Source organism: Blastocystis sp. subtype 4 (genome assembly GCF_000743755.1).
Source record: "Blastocystis sp. subtype 4 strain WR1 chromosome Unknown seqid_0199, whole genome shotgun sequence".
NCBI lineage: Eukaryota > Bigyra > Opalinata > Blastocystidae > Blastocystis > Blastocystis sp. subtype 4.
Genome location: NW_014569348.1, coordinates 1 through 20,307, shown reverse-complemented (window position 1 = coordinate 20,307; position 20,307 = coordinate 1). Strand labels below are relative to the sequence as shown.

The 20,307-nt window shown below is 40.7% G+C and overlaps 10 protein-coding genes across 10 annotated transcripts; 6 read left to right on the top strand and 4 right to left on the bottom strand.

The window, feature by feature from the left end:
- Positions 1–114: 114 nt before the first annotated feature.
- Positions 115–847, bottom strand: JH06_3089 (eukaryotic initiation factor; the record flags this gene model as incomplete). The annotated part of the gene is made up of 3 exons (XM_014671052.1): positions 115–522; positions 554–635; positions 669–847. The coding sequence occupies 3 exons, from the start codon at positions 845–847 to the stop codon at positions 115–117; spliced, it is 669 nt and encodes a 222-aa protein (XP_014526538.1).
- Positions 848–1,414: 567 nt separating this feature from the next.
- JH06_3088 (hypothetical protein) lies at positions 1,415–3,499 on the top strand (the record flags this gene model as incomplete). Its single annotated transcript, XM_014671051.1, has 2 exons — positions 1,415–2,945; positions 3,000–3,499. 2 exons carry the CDS (start codon positions 1,415–1,417, stop codon positions 3,497–3,499), a joined length of 2,031 nt encoding a protein of 676 aa, XP_014526537.1.
- A 76-nt stretch (positions 3,500–3,575) lies between these two features.
- JH06_3087 (RNA binding protein) lies at positions 3,576–5,770 on the bottom strand (the record flags this gene model as incomplete). Its single annotated transcript, XM_014671050.1, has 11 exons — positions 3,576–3,653; positions 3,684–4,688; positions 4,720–4,773; positions 4,803–4,861; positions 4,892–4,939; positions 4,973–5,095; positions 5,126–5,144; positions 5,175–5,429; positions 5,461–5,510; positions 5,542–5,663; positions 5,697–5,770. 11 exons carry the CDS (start codon positions 5,768–5,770, stop codon positions 3,576–3,578), a joined length of 1,887 nt encoding a protein of 628 aa, XP_014526536.1.
- A 1,263-nt stretch (positions 5,771–7,033) lies between these two features.
- Positions 7,034–8,170, top strand: JH06_3086 (6-phosphofructo-2-kinase fructose bisphosphatase; the record flags this gene model as incomplete). Its single annotated transcript, XM_014671049.1, has 7 exons — positions 7,034–7,105; positions 7,150–7,248; positions 7,280–7,373; positions 7,403–7,719; positions 7,751–7,972; positions 8,004–8,081; positions 8,111–8,170. 7 exons carry the CDS (start codon positions 7,034–7,036, stop codon positions 8,168–8,170), a joined length of 942 nt encoding a protein of 313 aa, XP_014526535.1.
- Positions 8,171–8,351: 181 nt separating this feature from the next.
- Positions 8,352–8,546, top strand: JH06_3085 (6-phosphofructo-2-kinase fructose bisphosphatase; the record flags this gene model as incomplete). The annotated part of the gene is made up of 1 exon (XM_014671048.1): positions 8,352–8,546. The coding sequence occupies one exon, from the start codon at positions 8,352–8,354 to the stop codon at positions 8,544–8,546; it is 195 nt and encodes a 64-aa protein (XP_014526534.1).
- A 79-nt stretch (positions 8,547–8,625) lies between these two features.
- On the top strand, positions 8,626–11,107 carry JH06_3084 (ABC transporter-related protein; the record flags this gene model as incomplete). Its single annotated transcript, XM_014671047.1, is given in 13 exon segments — positions 8,626–8,873; positions 8,890–8,998; positions 9,031–9,129; positions 9,161–9,375; positions 9,407–9,473; positions 9,512–9,611; positions 9,641–9,809; positions 9,840–10,190; positions 10,221–10,323; positions 10,353–10,511; positions 10,541–10,736; positions 10,767–10,892; positions 10,923–11,107. The coding sequence occupies 13 exon segments, from the start codon at positions 8,626–8,628 to the stop codon at positions 11,105–11,107; spliced, it is 2,127 nt and encodes a 708-aa protein (XP_014526533.1).
- Positions 11,108–11,212: 105 nt separating this feature from the next.
- On the top strand, positions 11,213–14,135 carry JH06_3083 (hypothetical protein; the record flags this gene model as incomplete). The annotated part of the gene is made up of 12 exons (XM_014671046.1): positions 11,213–11,366; positions 11,399–11,499; positions 11,529–11,758; positions 11,788–11,894; positions 11,928–12,103; positions 12,134–12,358; positions 12,390–12,994; positions 13,023–13,220; positions 13,251–13,388; positions 13,418–13,732; positions 13,763–13,922; positions 13,953–14,135. 12 exons carry the CDS (start codon positions 11,213–11,215, stop codon positions 14,133–14,135), a joined length of 2,592 nt encoding a protein of 863 aa, XP_014526532.1.
- An 847-nt stretch (positions 14,136–14,982) lies between these two features.
- On the top strand, positions 14,983–16,696 carry JH06_3082 (diacylglycerol kinase; the record flags this gene model as incomplete). The annotated part of the gene is made up of 8 exons (XM_014671045.1): positions 14,983–15,305; positions 15,336–15,389; positions 15,418–15,617; positions 15,699–15,793; positions 15,827–15,875; positions 15,906–15,964; positions 15,995–16,360; positions 16,391–16,696. 8 exons carry the CDS (start codon positions 14,983–14,985, stop codon positions 16,694–16,696), a joined length of 1,452 nt encoding a protein of 483 aa, XP_014526531.1.
- Positions 16,697–18,332: 1,636 nt separating this feature from the next.
- On the bottom strand, positions 18,333–18,995 carry JH06_3081 (hypothetical protein; the record flags this gene model as incomplete). The annotated part of the gene is made up of 5 exons (XM_014671044.1): positions 18,333–18,518; positions 18,548–18,617; positions 18,648–18,772; positions 18,807–18,918; positions 18,949–18,995. 5 exons carry the CDS (start codon positions 18,993–18,995, stop codon positions 18,333–18,335), a joined length of 540 nt encoding a protein of 179 aa, XP_014526530.1.
- A 33-nt stretch (positions 18,996–19,028) lies between these two features.
- JH06_3080 (hypothetical protein) lies at positions 19,029–19,479 on the bottom strand (the record flags this gene model as incomplete). Its single annotated transcript, XM_014671043.1, has 4 exons — positions 19,029–19,115; positions 19,147–19,247; positions 19,278–19,378; positions 19,406–19,479. The coding sequence occupies 4 exons, from the start codon at positions 19,477–19,479 to the stop codon at positions 19,029–19,031; spliced, it is 363 nt and encodes a 120-aa protein (XP_014526529.1).
- Positions 19,480–20,307: the final 828 nt, after the last annotated feature.

Sequence of the window (20,307 nt, the reverse complement as noted above, 5' to 3'; positions counted from 1 at the left end):
TGACTAGAGATATGCCTGTGAAAGTAGAATATGGAATTGAAGGATTGGGTTCACTTTGTTTCTATCTTGCTCCAAAGATGGAGGGTGATGAATAAGTTGTACAGTAAACATTGTTTATTTGGTCCATTTACTAAAGTCATTCTCACTGAACGATAGGTCTTTCGGGTGAATATCACACGACTCCATTAACTTTTCTACACGCTCTTGAAGGAGAGTTTTGAATACTTCATTCTTCCAATCACGGAACCAAATCTCTACTCGATGACTCACTTGCTTCTTATAGGGATTCGACTTGTCAATCACACGAATACCTGTAATGTTATCCCCATCATCGAGTGTTTCTCCTATTACACTTAATACAAGTGTCTCCCAGAAGTTCGATATTTTCTTATCTTCATCTACATATTCATCCAGATGTGTACAGATACTTCCAAATACAACTCGCATGTTTCCTCCTTTCATGTTTTGAGGATCTTCGTATTTGGGCTCAATTCCTTCTTTGAAGATACACTGACCAAGAATCTAAACATTCACATCACAAAACATGTCACACTCTGTACTTCTTTGGAGGTTCATCAGAGTGTCTTCGATCACTACGGCATACCAATTTTTCATTTCCATCATAAAACACATCCCTAAACATAAGGTATCCAACCACTTTGCTCTACCCAATCGACGGAAGTCTGTTCCAAAACTGCCAAAAACTCTCCACAGAATCAAATACACACAACTTTTCAAATGAATTTGCATACTCTTGTGTCTTCTCCTGTCTCTCATCCATTTGATATTGCTCGGATAATTCCCACTTATTCTCAAGTGGCAAAACTTGTTCAGCTGCTTCACTCATACTTTCTACTTTATTGTACCGAAATGACTTATGAAACAATCCACAAAACCCCGACCAAATCCTATTCCTTTGATTCCATTGAAAACCGAGTCTTCAATCATCTATGAGATGGTAGATAAAAGATTGAGAAGATGTGAAGTGGATTGAAAGAATGGATGTTACTCTTTAAAACCAATCTTAGTCAATCCATGTACTATGGAATCATCATATGAACACATCAGCCACATGGGATCCAGGATCCGGAAATCTGCAAATGTTTTCAAGTATCTGTAACATTCTCCAACTGGAGTCCATTCGTAAATAACAATGGAGGAATATACAGTAATTCCTTTTGTTGCTTTGTTAGCATGTGAGAAATAGTTGGGGTAAAATACTAATAAGCAATGTGAAATCAAGAGAGGATTGGAATCCGCTTGGTCAATGTCCACGTTCTTCTGTTCCCTATTCAGTTCATCTCTTAAATCGTCAATTTCGACATTTTGCAGACTGCCTATAGTTCTTTCATCAAGACAATGTAACCGTAGAAAGAGTGGAAACGTAGAAACACTTTGTTGAAGAAACAATAAAATGAGTAACGAACCTACCAGTCAGAGAATTACTTCAGAAATGGCGGAAGGGGTTATTGTAGCAGCTACTGGAGTCTCAAGTGCCTCTGTTTCGTGTGTTGAAGTTGTTGAAATTGAACAGAAGCGTTCTGAGAGAGATTTGAAGGCGGCAAAGAAGGCTTCCTTTCTTGGAGAAGGACCGCTAGGTCATACAATTTGGACACTTACCTGGCCTGATCTGATTGGTAAGATTGTTCAAGCCTTGTATGTGATGGTTGATGCTGTCTACATTGGTAATATGGCTGGAAACAATCAAAAGGAGCGTTCACTTTCTCTGGCGGCATGTACTTTAGCTATGCCAGTTGATCAACTATTCCATATGTCTGTGGCTCTTTTGATAGGCGTTGGAACAAGTGCTATATATGGCCAGAATTTGGGTCGTGGCGATGTGAAGATGGCTCGACGTGTAATTGCTAATATGTATCTTATGTGTCTGGTCGTAGGAATTCTTTACCCATCTATTGTTTATTGGTTTATTGATGATCTGTTAAAATGGACAGGTGCTTCTGATGAGCAGGGAACTCTTTCATTAGCTCGTCAGTATTTAACTCCTCTGGTATTTGGAGACATAATTACTAATCTTGCTGTTTCCCACAACAATGCCATTCGTGGAGAAGGAAACTCCTTTTATTCTGCTAGTTGTATGTTCGTAGGAGGGATTATTAATATTATTATGGATCCCATTCTTATTCGTTTGACAGGTAATTCAATTCGTGGTGCCGCTTATGCTACTCTCTGTGGTAATACTGTTAGTTCCCTTATGGGTATTTACTACTATGCTTCAAAGCGAGGAGCTGTGGTTCTGCAGCTCTCTGATTTCAAGCCATCATGGTCTATTATGAAGACGATTATGAGTGTAGGTATTTCAGGAGCTATTTCTAGTGCTTCAGGAAGTATTGTGTCTCTCCTCATGAATAATCTTCTTCTTCAGTATTCAGGAACACACTTCAGTAATCTTCAAGTGACAGAAATCCTTGCTGTTGTTGGTGCTTGCGGAAAATTCTCTTTCTTTTGTTTTATGCCAATGATGTCGTTGTCTCATGGGTGTCTTCCCATTTATTCTTACTGTTATGGAGCAAAACGATTTGGACGATTCATGTCCACGATGAAGATTCACTTCTTCTGTGAGGTTATTCTATCCTTCTTCTTGATCATCACTGGTATGTTTTCAGGCAATCTGATTGCATACATGTTCTCATCCTCCAAATTTTTCCATACAGTCTTTGAAGAGGCTTTGCGCTATACGACATCGGGGTTGTTCATGAATGCAATCACTATGACAGTTTTCCCTACCTTGCAAGCCTGCGGACGTGGGTTACCTTCTGCTATCATTCTGTTCTTGAAGCAGTTGGTGTTCCTGTTAATGTTTGCGAAACTTTTCTGTGCTTTGCTCAACGACTGGTGGGGCAACATGTACGCATATCCTCTTGCTGAGATTGCTGGAGGCATTTTATCTGCAATAGCTTTTTTCATTTACAAAGGTGTCTTTACAGGTAAAAGAGATTAAGCAGTCGTTTACCTCTTTGTTTGTTACATGAAATGTCTAGGTATTCTTAATTATCAAGGATTACTGCCAAAGGTATTTTTGCCATTTTCTTTCTATAGAGGTCTTGTAAGTATGATCCGTTATCTTCTTTTGCAAAACAGACAGGGAAAGACTAGATTGTCGAAGTGGTATATGCCTGTGGAGTTCGAGGAACAAGCTCGTCTGGAGAATGAAATCCACAAGTTGGTTTCTGCCAGAGACAACAAGGTAACCAACTTTATTGAATTCAGTACTTACAAACTCATTACAAGACGTTATGCTGGTCTTTACTTCACTGTCGCTGTAGACTCTGAAGATAATGAACTGCTAACTCTGGAGACTATTCACTTCCTCGTCGAGACCTTGGATATGTATTTCAAGAGTGTTTGTGAAATGGATATCATTTTCTATTTCTACAAGGTGTACGAGATTATGGACAACTATATTGTTGCTGGAGAGGTGCTGGATGTGAATAAGGTTGAGATCATTAATCGTATTCGGGAGTTGGAGAAACTGAACTAATCTCAGCACTTTGTATATTGTGTGTCCATTTTGTTTCCTACAAACAACCAAACAAACATCTAGGAGTACAATGCACTCATTGTGCCGTCGTCGTTTCCGGTGTTGCCTCGGGAGGAGCTACATATGGTTCGGAGCTTAATACAGGTTTCAAGACCTAGTCATTATTCTATTCCTCGAAACCTACCTTCCCATTTACTGGAATACCCATTGTAATAGGGCGTTTTGTCTGCCAATGTTTCTCGAAGATAATAGAAGCTTCTCCGTTCTCAATTGACACACCTCGTACTCCCTGGTATTCTTTCAGTCCCTCTCGAATCTCACTCTCACTTACTCCCTCTATATCCTTCAACACGATCACATTGGGTCGCAAATCCATCTCAAACTTGGATGTATCCACATGTGGTCGACGAGTAAAACGACCTCGGCCACGTACAGACCCACGACCTCGACCTCGTGCTCGACCACGATATCCCGAGACAGCTGATCGTGTGATATCCATCTCACGCGCTGCCTCGTCTAGAATGCTTGCCTGCAGTTCTGTTGCAGTTTTATCAATCTCTTCAAATACTGAAGTGGATCGTACTGCCTCTCTCACATTATCAAGAATGGAGAGTACTTCCGCCTTTGCTCGTTCCGTGTTGTCTAGCATATTCGAGGCTGGTACCGCCTCTGTGCTTGATGAGCCAGCATTAGTAGTAGTCTCTGTAGTACCATCACCAGCCTTCTCTCCCTCTGAATCTTCAATCTTCTCCACACCACTTCGCACCAGATGATACACATCCTTCACGTCATGGAAGATCTTCTGAGAGACAGATCGCAGACGATCCTCATGAGGTAGACGCGCTTCGTCCTTCGAACGTTCCCACAACAATGCATACTGAACCAAAAGATCGTGATATCGTTGGATTCCTGTCCGTTTGTTCTTGAGCTCCATAAGTTGGGCCAACCTACGCTGACGAATTAACTCTAACTTCTTGTTCACTTCATCTGATTGTGTACCCGAAGTAGGATCAGTCGATGTGGATTCTGATGGATTCTCCTCCACAGTACCTTCTTGTTCGGTTTTCGATGAACACGAAACTACTTCAATAAAACGGTCATTAAGAACAGGAGTGTTGGACTTCAATGCTTCCTTTGCTTCTTCTACGGTGGAAAACTCGACAATGGCTGACATCGACTTGGGTTGTAACTAGCTCTTATCATTCGAATTCATTAAGTACCATAATTTTATTAATAGAACCAAAACGCTTAAAATAACCTCCAAGAGAAAGAATCTAATTGAAACACATTCTGTTATTCTTACATTCATATTCTTCTTAGAAAGATGGAGCACTTTAATGCAATTCTCTGCCTCCTTCTCTTCTACGAATCATTTCATTTCTCTTCAATTACTCTTTGCATCATCTGCTTCGGATACGATTTGGGATAAACTAGTTTCTCCTAGATTTGAATCATCTATTCATCGAATACCACCTGCTTGAATTGCCGATTTAGGAGCATTCGGAAGAGTCATTAGAATTTGCATGATTTGCTGCATTTGAGCATTATCAAATGGTCCTTTGCCATTAGGAATCCCTCCTCGCTGATTTCGATGATCTACAGATGAACGATACTGAAAAGTCCAACAGCGTTGATTATCATTCCACTATAAATTACAAAGGAAACAAACGAGTACATTGCGACGACTTCCAGTCCGTGAGTCTGGACGATAGTTATCACGATTACGAGACTCACTATGGTAGCGATTTCCTGATCGACTTCGGGAACGAGAATAGGATCGTCTAGAATGACGATGACTTGAACGGGAACGAGAATAAGAACGAGAGTGAGAACGAGAGGATGAAGGTGAACGAGAGTAGTGGGAGTGAGAACGAGAGTCTGAACGGAAACGAGAACGCGTATCTTCCTTTCGAGAAGAAGAGCTTTGAGCCTATGAATAACTTAAAGGTGATGGAAACTACAGAGTACTTGCGTCCAAGGGCTACAAGATGTTCTAACACCCAATCTAGGTCTATACATCATACAACAATACTAATTCCAACCTGAAGTAATAACATCACTGAACTCTTGCTTCAAAGTGGCAATGATCTCTTTGTCACTTCCATTTACCTCTGATAGTTTTGTGATTGTGAATTCAACACCTTTGTCAATAATTTCATCATACCTAAAAGATTATCTTCTCAGACGTACAACGAACGTATGTCCCTTTAGAACGGCCTCAATTTGTTTCTTTAATTCTTTTCTGTCGTCCGAATTTGTCGAGAGACGCATTTTCACGAAGAATTGAATGGTCTTCGATTCAAATGAACTTGGTGGGGATCCCAATACTTTGTAGTGGTCATAACAAACACATCAACTGGTTGCTTTATTTCCCCTCTTCTGCTCTGTTATCCGTTCCTTCTTTTCTCTTTTCTCCTTCTTCTCTGGAACTGGTTCTGGACCCAGACTGTCATTTACCCACTTCTGTGTGATTTCGTCCGAATACTCTCTCTTCATAAGCTACTTCTTAGGAACTCCTTAAACCCTTACTGTACAAATAAACTTCGTGATATTCTTGAATCCTATCTCCATATACGATCGCATACTCACTTCATATTTCACTAATTCTATGCCCTGAACTGTTGAATTTACCCGCGTGATATACCGTCCTCGCTCCCATTCATCGAGATGTTCCCGAATCGATCCAACAGTCTAGATGACACCATTAATACAAACCGACATTTCCTGTAACCGACATCAGGTAACCTTCAAGACGATCCTTTTCACATCCACTATTGAGATAGAGATAGCACAAAGTCCAAAAGAGCAAGCCTCGTTGAGTATCATCAATCTGGATCGAATTCTACTTCAATAGAATGAACGAATCACTACAGCCTGTTTAGTTTCAGAATTTGGAATGACAGAAACCAAGATAAGTTCTTTCATTCCCATCGCTACCTGTTAACAAACATAACCATACTCACGATTCTCATCGAAGATATATCTCTTGGCTCCGTAGTTGACTGGGGCGATACAATATCCAAATACATCCATCAACTTCGTATTGACTTTGCTTAGAATTTGTCTATATATCAGCTATGGGACTCCAATACGTTGTTGTTCCTGGTGGTACAGTGAGATTCATTTGTTCTTGAAGAAACTTCTTAAATGGTTCAATTTTGAAGACCTTTGTTGGACCAAGACAATCAATGAGGATCCCTCTTGTGAAGGCATCGATAAGTTTCTCCTGGTCCTACAATTGGAACAATAAGTAACGCATACTTCAACATCCATAGAGTCAAACTTCATTTGTGCATAAATAGATGAAACAAAGCGATTCATATACATTGCAGGATCCAAGGGAACTGGAGAAAACGGTCCCTTGTTTTCTCTTTCACTCTAAGTAAGAACAGAACTAAAATTGTACCATGAAACTACTTAATAAGGTAATAAAGTAATTCAAAGATATGTCAAACCCCGTGCAAATTATAATACCATGTCAACTCCGCGACTCAGTCGAACATCTTCAGAAATCAGTAAAGTATCTATTATTCGATGTACTGTATAGACAGAACGGAGGTTCCCAAACCGTCTGAGTTGATTGGTAAGAAGACAGTGATTGCGATGGTAGGACTACCCGTACTAACAACACTTATAACTGTAATGTACAGGCAAGAGGAAAGAGCTATATTGTGAAAATGTTGCATCGCTATCTAAACTGGATGGGATATCAAACACGTGTTTTTAATGCTGGGGACTATAGAAGAAAAGTAAGTTTTGCGAAATCGGTTTTACAGAAAGCTTGGATATGCGGGTGAAGATTCGTCATTCTTCGATCCACAGAACCCATCAGCTCTGGCTCTACGGACCAAGTTTGCTGTGCTTGCTTTGGATGGTAGGTGGTATGGACATGTGAAAACGTAGATTTGATGGGATTTCTTTTGGAAGGAGGAGATGTTGGTATTTTTGATGCTACAAATACTACGAGAAAACGTAGAAAGCAGATTTTGGAGAGATGTTGGCATGCGGATGTAGATGTTCTCTTTATCGAAAGTATCTGTGATGATCCAATTCTTTTGAAGCAGAATTATGAGATGAAACTATCGAATTCTGACTATGCCAAGATGGATCCTGAAGTGGCTCGAAAGGATTTTGCAGAGCGTTTAAAACAATATGAGTCGATTTATGAAACGCTAGATGAGCAACTAGATAAAGGTATCGCCTACATCAAGTTATACAATGTGGATCTTGCTTTTGGATTCTAATCGATAGGTCGGACAATATCTCACTGCCAATAAATGTAATGGGGTATTGGAGAGTGATGTAATCTTCTATTTGCTGAATGCCCATATTCAGAAACGAAAAATATGGTTATGTCTACATGGAGAAACGGATTTTGATACTCAAGGTGTGATGGGAGGTGACCCTGACCTGAATGAGAGGGGAATTCAATTTAGCAGAGAGTTGCATGACTTCATTTCCAATCTGGGTGTTGTAGCAATAATTGGATGTATTTTATATAAAGAATGATTCGCTGAGTATTCTCTGTGATACAAGCCATCGGGTCTATCAAACAGTTCGTCCACTCCAGTTTGAATACAAAGTGAGGAGTAGAAGAGGATTGCGAGATAGATTGAGTATTGTGGAATTCTTCGAGACATTGATCGAGGGGATTTTGATCAAATGACGTAGAGGATTGTACAGAGGATGAGAAGTAGAGATAGTCAAATTGAGGAGCAATATCCGCAAGAATGGAAACGACGACAAGAGAACCGTTTGCGATATCGTTTCCCAGGTATCGCAAAAATGATGAAATTAAGTTCTAGGTGGTGAATCGTATCTGGATGTAAAAGAACGATGTCATCGTATTCTGATGAAACTTGTGGGGACACGGGAAAATGTCCTAGTTGTAGCTCATCGAGCTGTGATTCAAGTGATCCTTTCGTATTTCCTTGATATTCCGGGTGAGAGAATTCCTGATATTGAAGTCAAGAGCAGTACAGTATATGAACTAGAGCCAACTGCTTACTGTACAAATACAAAGGAATGTATATTACTGAACAATTAGTGGAACACTGTTTGTTAGTCAAGAATATTCCTGGAAGTTTCTTGCTTTCGAGAGATCAATGTCATTCATGATTTCTTCCATGAACACTCCTAATTACTCGAAGATAGCGTCTAAAGTGTTCCCAGAATTGGATGAAGAGTTGGTTCTTTATGTTGCTTCGATCCTCGAAGAGAACAAGACTTCCAACGCAGATCAATTCACAGAACTCTTGTCTCCCATTCTAACTGGTTATGAAGTTTGTTCGGAGGAGGAGGTAGCAGAACGGTGTAAGAAGCTTCCTTCACTTCTTCACCACAAAGGAGAACACAAGCAGTTGGTAAATGTTGGGTAATTGATTGTGTAGAAAGCAGGAGATGCCAATTCATAAATTGGACAAACCGCTCGTTCTTAGTGGTATGGATGATATTCAAAGGAAAACAGAGGCTGCTTCACTTCTTTGGAATGCTCAAGAAGTGAGTTGTTGTGAGATTTGCTGAAGACGTAGTTACTCATCAATACGAATAGCGATATCGATGAACAAAAGAATTTAGAGCTTCTCCGATCAAGAAAGGAACGTTATGAAAGACGAGCCGAACGACGGAAAGTAAGTTTAGGCTCAATTCTCTTAGAGATAGCACAACTCTCCAACTGAGGAAGTGTACGAGGCGGAAGCACCAAAATTATCAGTGAATCTAGAGGCTATTGGGAAATCAATGGATATTAACGTGGAGAACGTTACTGTTGGAGTCCCTGGAAAGCAGTTGGTTGTCGATGCTTCTCTTAAATTGGTCTATGGTCGGAAATATGGTTTGATTGGTCGCAATGGTATTGGCAAATCAACTCTTCTACGGTATGTGAGTTCTTTTCCTGCTAACTTGTAGACATATCTCTAGACGTCAAATCACAGGATTCCCTGAGCACATTAGTGTGATGTATGTGGAACAAGAAGTGAGGAAATGAGTATGGATTCATCATAGATTCCAGAGAGTGATGAATCAGTGATAACCGAGGTTCTGAAGAGTAATAGTGTGTATCAGACACTGATCACTCAGAAGAATGAAATCGAAGAGAAGACCAAAACCGATAGTATTTTTGTCATGAGATCTGAACCCCAGGTGCTTCGTCTGAAGAGATCATGAAGCTTCAGTGGATTTATCAGGAACTTACCAACCGAAATCTGACGAATCCTGAGGTTGTAGCAGCCGATATCCTGAAGGGTTTGGGATTCACTCCCGAGATGATGCAAATGTCCACAAAGGTCCTCAGTGGAGGCTGGCGTATGCGGTCGTCATCAGACTGATTCCTCATCTCTAGAGTCTCATTGGCCGCTGCATTGTTCTCCTCGCCTGATGTACTGCTTTTGGATGAACCTACAAACCATCTCGATATTGGTACAGTCATCTGGTTGGAGGACTTCTTGGAGAACTATGAAAAGACACTGGTGGTGGTTTCACATGATCGACACTTCTTGAATTATGTGTGCACAGATATCATGTTAATCAAAGATCAACAAATCTTATATTTCCGCGGAAATTATGATACTTATGAGAAGGTGTTTATGGAAGAGAGATTGAGCTATGAGCGTGAGCGACAGAGTATCCAGGGCCAAATTGATCATTTGATGATCTTCATCAACAGATTTCGTGTTAATGCGAATCGTGCTCCGTAGAAATGGAGAGAGAATGTGAGGAATAGACAGGTTCAGAGCAAACTCAAGGTGGTGAAGAAGCTTCAAGAGGATATGGATGCAATTCCCGTGATAGGCGAGGATCCAATGCTTCGCTTCCAGTTTGTGGACGTATTCTTAGGAGAGTAATTAATATGTAGCCACCACAATTACAATATCCCATTCTTCAGTCCAATGATATCACTTTCGGATATACGAAGGATCACATCCTCTTCCGTGATGTCAACTTTGGTATTGATCTCCAGTCACGAATTGGAATTCTGGGTCCCAATGGTATTGGTAAATCAACACTCGTGAGAGTAGGAGAGATTCCTGAGATGAACCATAGTTATTATTGGGTGATCTGATTCCGTTGGAAGGACAAGTCATTCGGAATCACAAATTGCGCTGTGCAGTATTCACACAACACCATTTGGATCAGTTGGACTTCACGAAGACACCTCTTCAGATCATGCGAGACCACTATCCAAAGGAAGAGGATCAAGTGCTTCGTAGCCAGTTGGCTCGCTTCGGTGTCAATGAGGGTAGGTGTAAAAGAAGCGAATGATCGATAGATATGGCGGAACGACCTGTGAAGACTCTCAGTGGAGGTCAGAAGACGCGTGTGTCATTTGCTATGATCACAAAGACAAATCCACACATTCTTGTGATGGATGAACCAACCAATCACTTGGATATCGGTTTGACAATAATGAATGAATGAGTTATAGAGACGATTGAGGCGTTAGCAAACGCGCTTAACAAATTCCAAGGAGGAGTGGTAGTTGTATCTCATGACCAGTTCTTTATTAGTCGAGTGTGTAAAGAGTTGTGGACTATCCGCAATCAAACGATTATTCCATTCAATGGTGAATTTGAAGAATATAAGCGACTTGTAAGTAAGGGCAAGTTGTAAGGGGTCTTTTAGGCTATTTTGTATTGAGGTGACTGTTTGAGAAGAGACACAAAAAACAACGACACTTTTCGCATAAACACATCTTACAGAACACACAAATGGACGATGGATTTCTTACCTGGTAATAATGCTGATGAATGGCAGTTCCTGGGGAGTTCCACGAATACAGTTCCGTATCAACAAGTGACTCTGAATCAACATATGAAGTGGTCAACATTTTCTCTTGAATGCTTTGTTGGATCTTGCAGTAAATTTAGTGGTAATGGGAGATTGAGTGGTTTGACGTGATAGGAGCTATTGCATTAATGTGGAACACCGATGAACCCCTTCCGTTGTCTTCGGATGTGAGTCTATCGACAGATATATTCATTTTTGATTCATGTGGAAAGATGGTATGCGATGTGTGTGTTCTTAACAATAGTTGGCCCAAATTCCTGGAGGTGACTGGCAACATACAAAGATCGTGGTTATGGGATGGACTCTATCAGAACGTTTGTTCCTCCTTCTTGAAGATGGCCGTTTATTTGTATTTTCAATCTTGGGAGTTCTTATTGCCGAAGTCAAGCTATTTGAACAAGCTTTCGTCGATTTAGTGAGTCATGCAATTAGCACAGAGAATGGTTGTATTGCATATACACGAACAGGTCGTATGTAGGTAGAAAGAAAGATTTCTGACATAGACTTGTCATCGGATGTGATGCAGAGACTCCAACAATCACAGAGTATAAGCAATTTGAACTTCAGAGCGGTAATGCAGTAACTGCAATGGCATGTATTGAGGGTCGTTGTACAGAATCGGGAGATCCCGTTGTCATCATAGCATGTTGGGATCAACTGATGGTAGCTGTGACAAAGGACTCTGTCACTAATCTCCACACAGAAGACAAATTCTTCGGTCGCATTCAGAGAATGAGTGTGTCTCCCGATCAACATTTCATTGCATGTCACACAAGTGAGGGATGGGTTGTAGTTTTGAGTTCAGCATTTGACAAAAAAGTCAAGAATTGTGTCATTCATTATAAGTAGCTTCTAGAATTCAATACGCATACAAAATCGATTCCTCGTGATCTAGTTTGGTGTGGTTGTGATAGTGTGGTTGGATATTGGAAGAATTGCGGACTCATTCTGATTAGTCCGTTCTGTGATTATCTCCGCTTTGATTACGATCCAGCGGAAGAACCACTCTTTTTAGTATCAGAAATTGATGGTGTTCGTGTGTATTCCAGAAATCGACATGAATTGATCCGAACTGTGATATTGCTTCTGACATTCTAATGTTTAGGTTCCTCCTTCACTCTTCAATCTCTACATGGAGGGTTCTCAGTCTCCTGGCTACATTCTCCGCAGTGCATTCTCGCACTTCGCCCAATCTTCTGGAAATGAAGATGCACTCTCGGGAACAGGAGGATTGACAGGTGACGAACTGGTAGAAGGCGTGCAAGAGTGTCTAGAGGCCGCAGAGGAAGAGTTCTCTACTCTCCTCCAGGAGGAACTATTGCGCTCAGCTAATTACGGAGAGAACTGTATTGAAGATCCTCTCCAGCGTGAATATGTGGCTACATCATTCCCACGGTTATCACGCGTTCTCCGTATCCAAAATGCCCTTCGATGTGAGACTGTTGGATTGTATCTAACAAAGGCGGAGTATGATTTGTTGGGAGAAAAAGCAGTTCTCTCTCGACTACTCTCCAGACACTTGTACTATCTTGCTGTGAAGGTGAGATATTCTGTTTTTATTCATTCTAAGATCTGTCAGTTTGCTGGGATTCCTCACGATTTTGTGCTTGTTGATTGGGCATGTCAAAAGGTAAAGAGTGCCGCAGATCTCTCAGATGATGATCTCTGTTCTCTCATCCGCTCAAGATTACAACCTCACACAAATCTCAAGTACTCTCTCTTCCTTCCTGACACAAAGGTACACACAGATCGCTTGGTCTGCTCATCAGGCAGGTCGACCAGAACTCGCTTGCCGACTACTACAGTTCGAGCCCTCGATTGCAGACAGATTACCATCCTTACTATTGATGGAACAGTATGAGATAGCACTGGAGGAGGCAATGCGATCAGGAGATGAGGATCTAAGTCTGTTCACAGCACTTCACATCTATCTTAAGTGAGAATGAGATCAGTGCGTTACAATCAGGTACCACACAGAAGGAATGAAACGAACGGAGTTTATTGAACTCGTTAAGAAGTATCCTGGACCAATGAATTCACTTCGGGAGTATTTGCGTATCCAGAATCACCAAGAGTATGAAGATTTACTGAAATCTCAAGGAAAGTAGGAATTCCAGAAATACTGTCATATAGTCTGAACGAGCTTTGTGCTCTCACCTATCAGAAAGCCTTCGATCATTGTAGTTTCGAGGACCGAATCGCTCTGGTGAAAGATTTGAACTCAATGGTGACTCAGTTGCTACCCTCTCGAAAGGATCTCGACTTCCTGAGCAAGCTACTAGCAGATCATCTGAAATTATTGGGGTTCCAAAAGGAGATTAGTGGTCAAGTGAAGGACAGTAGCTGTACAGAGCTGAGTGTGGATGAACTGATGAGTTTCTGTATAAAGAACTCTCAACTGAAGCAGGCGGATCGTATTCGAAGTGTATTTAAGATTCCAGACAAGAAGTGTTGGTCAAGTGACAGAGTGATGTGTAGGTTCTGGTATATTAAGATACGAGCACTCGCTGAAGCAGGATTCTGGGAAGTGTTGAAAGCTTTTGGATTCGATAAGAAGAGTCCGATTGGGTATCAGCCATTCGTAGAAATCTGCTTGAAGTATGAGAATATGGAGCAGGCTCGCTTGTATTTGCCGAAGGTCAGAGAAGTGGAATGGAGTGAGAAATAGATGTCAGATACAAAGGAACGATTGAAGTGGAGTTTGAAATGTGGAGCTTTTGAGATTGCTGTGGCAGATGCAACAAAACTGAAAGATATAGAGGCACTAAAAGAGATTTGTCAGAAGTGTGAGGATGATTTGATACGAGATACAGCCCAGAGAACATACGATTCTTTGATTAATTCACAGTGATTTGTTTGTTGATAAGTTGAATGGCTTCTTATTTTGTACAAAGATAGATTTTGTTGCGACTACAATATTCTGTGTTTCTACAACAAAGAGGGTTTTCATTCAATTCAATCAACTATGAATTCAGTTGATGTACTGAACATCTCCCCTGATTTATTAACCATATCTGGGGTAACTGTGGGAGTAATCATCGGATTCGTATGTTTGTGTGTACTATACGTTATTATCAATGCTGGAAAGCTTTTTCACAAAACAAATAACCGTGCATGATTCATTAGATGAATTACTCATAGGAATGACAATTAGGAAGAATGGTCATTTATGGTCCCGGAGCAATCCAATCAATCCAAAATCGTGTCATGAATGCAACCGACTTCTTCTTCCGGGGCAAGACAGTATCAACCCTATGAGTCGTATGATCACTAGAAATATGTGAATGTGATTACTGCGGCTCCTTTATTCATGAAGAGTGTATTCGTGTATCAAAATTTCATTGCAAGCAGTTAACTTCCTCTAAACCAAGGATTAAACACTTGTGGTATAGTTTACTATTGTATTTAAGCTCTGCAGGTTGGAAGGGAACATTGATATTGGAACAACCTGTTGTATTTGTAATGAAGAAATTACTAGCTTTGTTAATCTATCTGGAAAACGTTGTGTCTGGTGTCAACGAGTTGTTCACGAGTATGTGTATGGAATACAATTGAGTCGTAGTGAATGTGTCTCAGAGTTGGGCAAATATTGTGATTTTGGTAGATATGAGCCCTTCATAATTTCTCCTTCATTTGTTCGTTCTCCATATTCCAAAACAACCACTCCAGTAGTCGATGAAGATTCGGATGAGCCACCAATGTCAGCTCCTTCTTCACCTATTACTCAGTCTCATCCTCTAGTACGATGCGGAAGCGAAAATATCCTGCCTCCTGAATTATTGGACTCAGATTTCGACTTATCTTCAGAATTACGCAGGCGTCAGCCTTCTGACTCTTTTGATTCTGATGATACTTCGGTAGGGAGTTCACCACCGCCACGACTGGTGGAATATAAGACATTCAGTCGATCTGAGGAAGATATTCAGAAACCTGCTCGTCGATTCTCGTGGCAATCGTGGGTGAATGACTTTAACAAGAACACATCATCAATTGTTGATTATGTAAAGAATCTCCAAAATCAGTCAATTTTCTGTCATTCGTTGATTTTTAGTCCAGAGCTTCGTAAATACCTTGACAAGAAGAAACCTATTGATCGACGGTCCTGGTACTTCTCCTATCAATCTTTAATGTAGGAATCTTGACATCCCAACCGATCACACTCCCATCATCATCTTTATCAATTCACGATCAGGTGGGTTATACGGAAACAAATTATTACCCCGTTTCCGTCGGATTCTTCATCCGATTCAAGTGGTTGACTTGCAAGAAAAGAATCCTCAGGACGCTTTGAAGAATTACGTCGATTGCGACAGTTTGCGGATCCTTGTTTGCGGTGGCGACATATCCTAATTCTCCTCTTATCTGATTCCTTCACAGCACGGATCGATTGGATGGGTTCTGACAATGATTGAAGAACTTCACTGGAGACGTGTTCCTGCTGTAGCCATTCTGCCTCTAGGCACAGGCAATGATCTTGCACGCTCACTCAACTGGGGCAGTGGATATGTTGTATTCGTAGATATATCAGGAGTAACAGAATAGGGGGATATTTCAGTAGATACAATTCTTGAGCAAGTGAGTCGAGCTCATTGTTGTTCTATGAATACTTCATGATTCATAGTGACGTTGTTGGATCGATGGAATCTTCGAATGACTTCACATCACCGGAAGGCAGTGACAGTACTCAAATGAACATACGATGATCGATAGAATCGTATCTTCAATTGTTACTTCAGTATTGGAGTGGATGCTGCAATCACGCTACGATTTCATACAATGAGAGAACAGAATCCTTCGTTATTCAACTCTCAGCTCATTAATAAACTATGGTATGCGGCAGTTGGGGGTGGCGAAACCATCAAACCAACCTACCCCAATTTGGTGAAAAGCATCGTATTACTGATTGACGGAAAACGAGTTGATATTGGTGATGCTGTGGGAATCACATGTCTAAATATTCCATATTATGCTGGTGGTGGGCTTCCTCTAGGCGGAAATGAGGACTATTTCTGTTATAGTGATGGGATTCTGGAAGTGATTGGATTCCGAAACATTATTCATTGTGCAACGACACGGGTCGGGATAGGATGGTGAAGTGATGTGTAGGCAGGATTAAGTCGAGCGTTTTTGATTGGACGAGGGAAACACATCCGAATTGAGTTAAAGGAGAAGTGTCCAATTCAAGTGGATGGAGAGCCATGGACGCAAAAACGATCAACAATTGAAATTCTATACCGAGGTCAAGTTCCGATGCTTATGCAGCCTGTGACAGAAAAACAAAAAGCTATGAGTGTAATGACTGATTGTTTAGAGTGGGCAAAATCCACATCCGTGATAAATCCAACTCAATATAGATTGATAATGAATCGATATCAAATGATAATGAGACAATCATTTGTTTGTTCATACTAAACACGTTCTAAATGACTTTATCCCCACAACTGACGCATATATGACTTGATAAAATGAGCATGAACACCTTCATGAAGTGACTGAGCTACAATCCTCTGTTGTCGACTGTTAATCCTCATTGTCTACATGTTATCCTTCTCAGAGAGTCCTACATTGATTCCTAATGCCATACAGAGATTCATAGGATATTGCAATGATAGTCCATACATCAATCCACCTGCAAAGGCTTCATCTATCCTCATTACTCTTCTATTGCTCTACCTGAAGCAATATTGCTTTCAAAAGTAGGTTTGTATGAATGATCCATAGAGAAATGAATCACATCCATATTCTTTGATGAGGGGTCTCCTGCTACCATTGCTATTCCCATGTGATTCATCTTCAATAATACAAAGTTGTCCTATTTATGGAATTCCATAATAACTCCCTACTTTGTCTCCACCAGCCATCTCCTTCAATACAGCTTTCAAGGGATCTTGTAATAACAGAATCGCTTGCTGGAAGTCCATTTCCTTAGTGTCTGGATTTCATTTTTCTTCCCTTTGTCCTACATTTCTCGCGCCATTCCTCCCAATTCTGTCGCAAATTCGGTTGACTAAGAACTGCTAACTCCCACAATTCTTCAATCGAGGGTAGGACATAGTCAGTTCTTCGCAGGATTTGCGATGCTAGTAATGACTGCAGATTGCCTCCACCTGGATCTACGAGAAGCAGTGTGTCTGGTCCTGCAAGCGAGTGGGCCAGAGAAGTCAAAATATCCTGAGATAACGAACTATCGATAAATACTTGCGAAGCATCTCGTAACTGGGCTTCAATCTTAGTGATTTGACTGGGGTGAACCTTACACACCTCCTTCATTCGTAGCTCCGTCTCAGGACAGCCCATCGAATCATAAACACCCCAAAGAGTCTGTGTGCTTCCTTTCTCTCTCTTCACATGAGCAAGGTCATCACCGATGTGAGCATGATACTTCACGAGGAAAGAACCTCGTTCATCCTTTCCAATGGTACCTACAAGCATGGGACGTTGAGTGGGCTGGAGTCGTAAGAACACTTCGTATGCATTTCTGGCAATCCCTCCAACATCCTCAAAGATGGACGATGAACGAGAGAGGAAAGGACTTCGTTGTGTGTATGTGCCTACAGCAACCTCACCAATGAAAATAGGAGATCCCTTCTGATAGGTAGAACATGAAGAAATGGAGGAATGAGTATCCATTCCCCGAAGGAAGTATGTATCCGAAAGGGGTTGAGAAGAGAAAGTTTGAGAAGCATCTTCTTCCTCTGTTTCTTCCTTTCGAGTTTCTTCTATTGGTTTAGTTCTGGACTCCAGTTGATCAAACATGGGTACAAATATAGGAATAGAACGGCGTTTCATTCCATTCTCTTCATCATGCTTCTCTTCCTGTTCTGTTGGTAATATTTCCTCATCATTCTCTGTTTCCTCCAGTTCCTGATTCTCCATTTCGCTCATACTCTGAAGCAAGTCTTCTGGATCCTCTGATTCTTCAGGAAGAAGCGATTTCAAGCGAAGGATGTTGTGCTGTTCTTTGAGCCGCTGTAATAGTGTGACTCCCGTTTTTGTCGCCTCTTTCATACATGACATGAAGAGATTCTTTGCTAATCCATTCGATTTGTCATTCAGAATCTATGGGACACCTCCTCAGAGAAGATACGTTATGAAGGAATTGTGAATCCTTATCTACGGGAATTTCCCGTTTTTGGCACTCATAGAATACAGAAGGAAGGATCTTCTCAATCTTAGCAGTGCGTGTAGTATCCTTTGTGTGAATAGAAACGACATAGGAGGTAGGGAATTGCATCTAGGATGAAGAGAGATTGATAGATCGACTTGCTCATTATTGATCAACAGCGAAGCCAGTTCTGAATAGGAGTAGGTTGTTATATCCGATTTCATCTTTCTAGAAGTGAGTACAAAAAAGAATCAGAACAAGAGACGATTGTAGATCATTGGAATGTATTGACAACCTGGAGTAATAATGCTGATTCGATTCGAGGCCAAGTATGGAATTGTAGAGTACATGTCTGAACATATGTCGAAACCACAATTGACATTCTAGTAAGAAGAAAAATCGAGTTCCTACAGTCACATGACAATCACGAATGGTATCAATGTCACATGATGAGGATGGAAAAGACTTATCTAGACCTTGGATCCATCCACTTACACACAAGGGCGATTCTAAGAGTCGGCTGATCTGACTATGGATGTAGATATGAAAGAAGAGTTACATGGTTATGCTTGTTGAGAAAAAACCTGTTCCCCGTTCCGAAATCATAGAATCGATGTTTTTGCTTGGTAACTATTCCACTCAAAACTCATACTCATTGCACTCCACAAGGCCTCCTTCCATAGAATTGAGTTCTTTCAAGTCCTCCTTACTCAATCCAATCTTGATCTATTCCTCATCCAAATTCATCCATTCACACATTTCCATGAAGTAAAATGCTAGGAACAGCAACAACGTTCATCCTTTTCGCAATCTCAATCTGGGACCTGACAAATTGAATATTCTCATCAACATTATCTTCTACGAGTTAACTTCTACACTTTGCCATACTAAACATAAAGATAGATGTGTCAATTGGGAGCAATAGCTTCCCTTCAGTTATAGCATTATTAACGTCGGGATTCAGAGTACATTGACTCAAGGTAAGAAGACTAGGAATCAATTGTCAACATCAACACGACTGTCTCCGAAGTATTGGTGCTAGCGGGTTTCCTGCTCCTTTCCAAAACTTCACACTGCAAGTACGAAGCATTTGAAAAGGATTGGATGAATTCCAGAATACGGGGGAATTCTGGTTTCTTGTGAGATGTTGTTCTCCCTATTTCGTTTTGGACAAAATCACCTTGAATAGATAGCTACAGGTATTGGGTAGTGTCTATGATGATTGGCGGTGTGGTGTAATTTAAACTGCTTCGATCAGTAAAACTCGGGTTCCAGTATAAGAGGAACTTCATCGACAATCAGTGTTGCAATAATTCGCTGTCATGTTGATGATTCTTATGCTTTCGCATTACGACATAACTCCCGTGGTTCTTGAATATTGGATAAATACTTAAGAACCATCATTAGAAAGAAATGAACGTAATCAATAACCTGAAGAAGGCTCAACTAGAAGCTCCAGAGAAGAAGTTATTATATACCAGATGTGTAATTCATAGACATAGTGCTATTGTCACACGCATACTGAATATATTCGGTAAGGAGCCTCAAATTCGAAAGCGAAATATATCCTTGTATCAGAGTATCATTATTGTCATCCTTTACAGTTACATGTTTTCTGTGTGGGGTGTGATTATGTTTGCCACCTCAGTGTTTCTGATGGATAAGTACGGTAATCAATTAGCCATTTAGTTCGTCACTTTTCTTTGTTTGTTCACTACAATCTGAATTTGGATTCTATGGATAGTTCTGTACCATTTCCCGTAGGATCATACTTTGTTTACAAGTGCATCAATCCTCTAAAGTATAACGAAATACCTTCTAACAAACAGGCCAAACAAAATTGCATTAAACGTTAATAGACACGAGCCTTAGGTGGAATAGGCTTGACCTCGTTTTCATCAAGAGTGTTAGTGTGGAC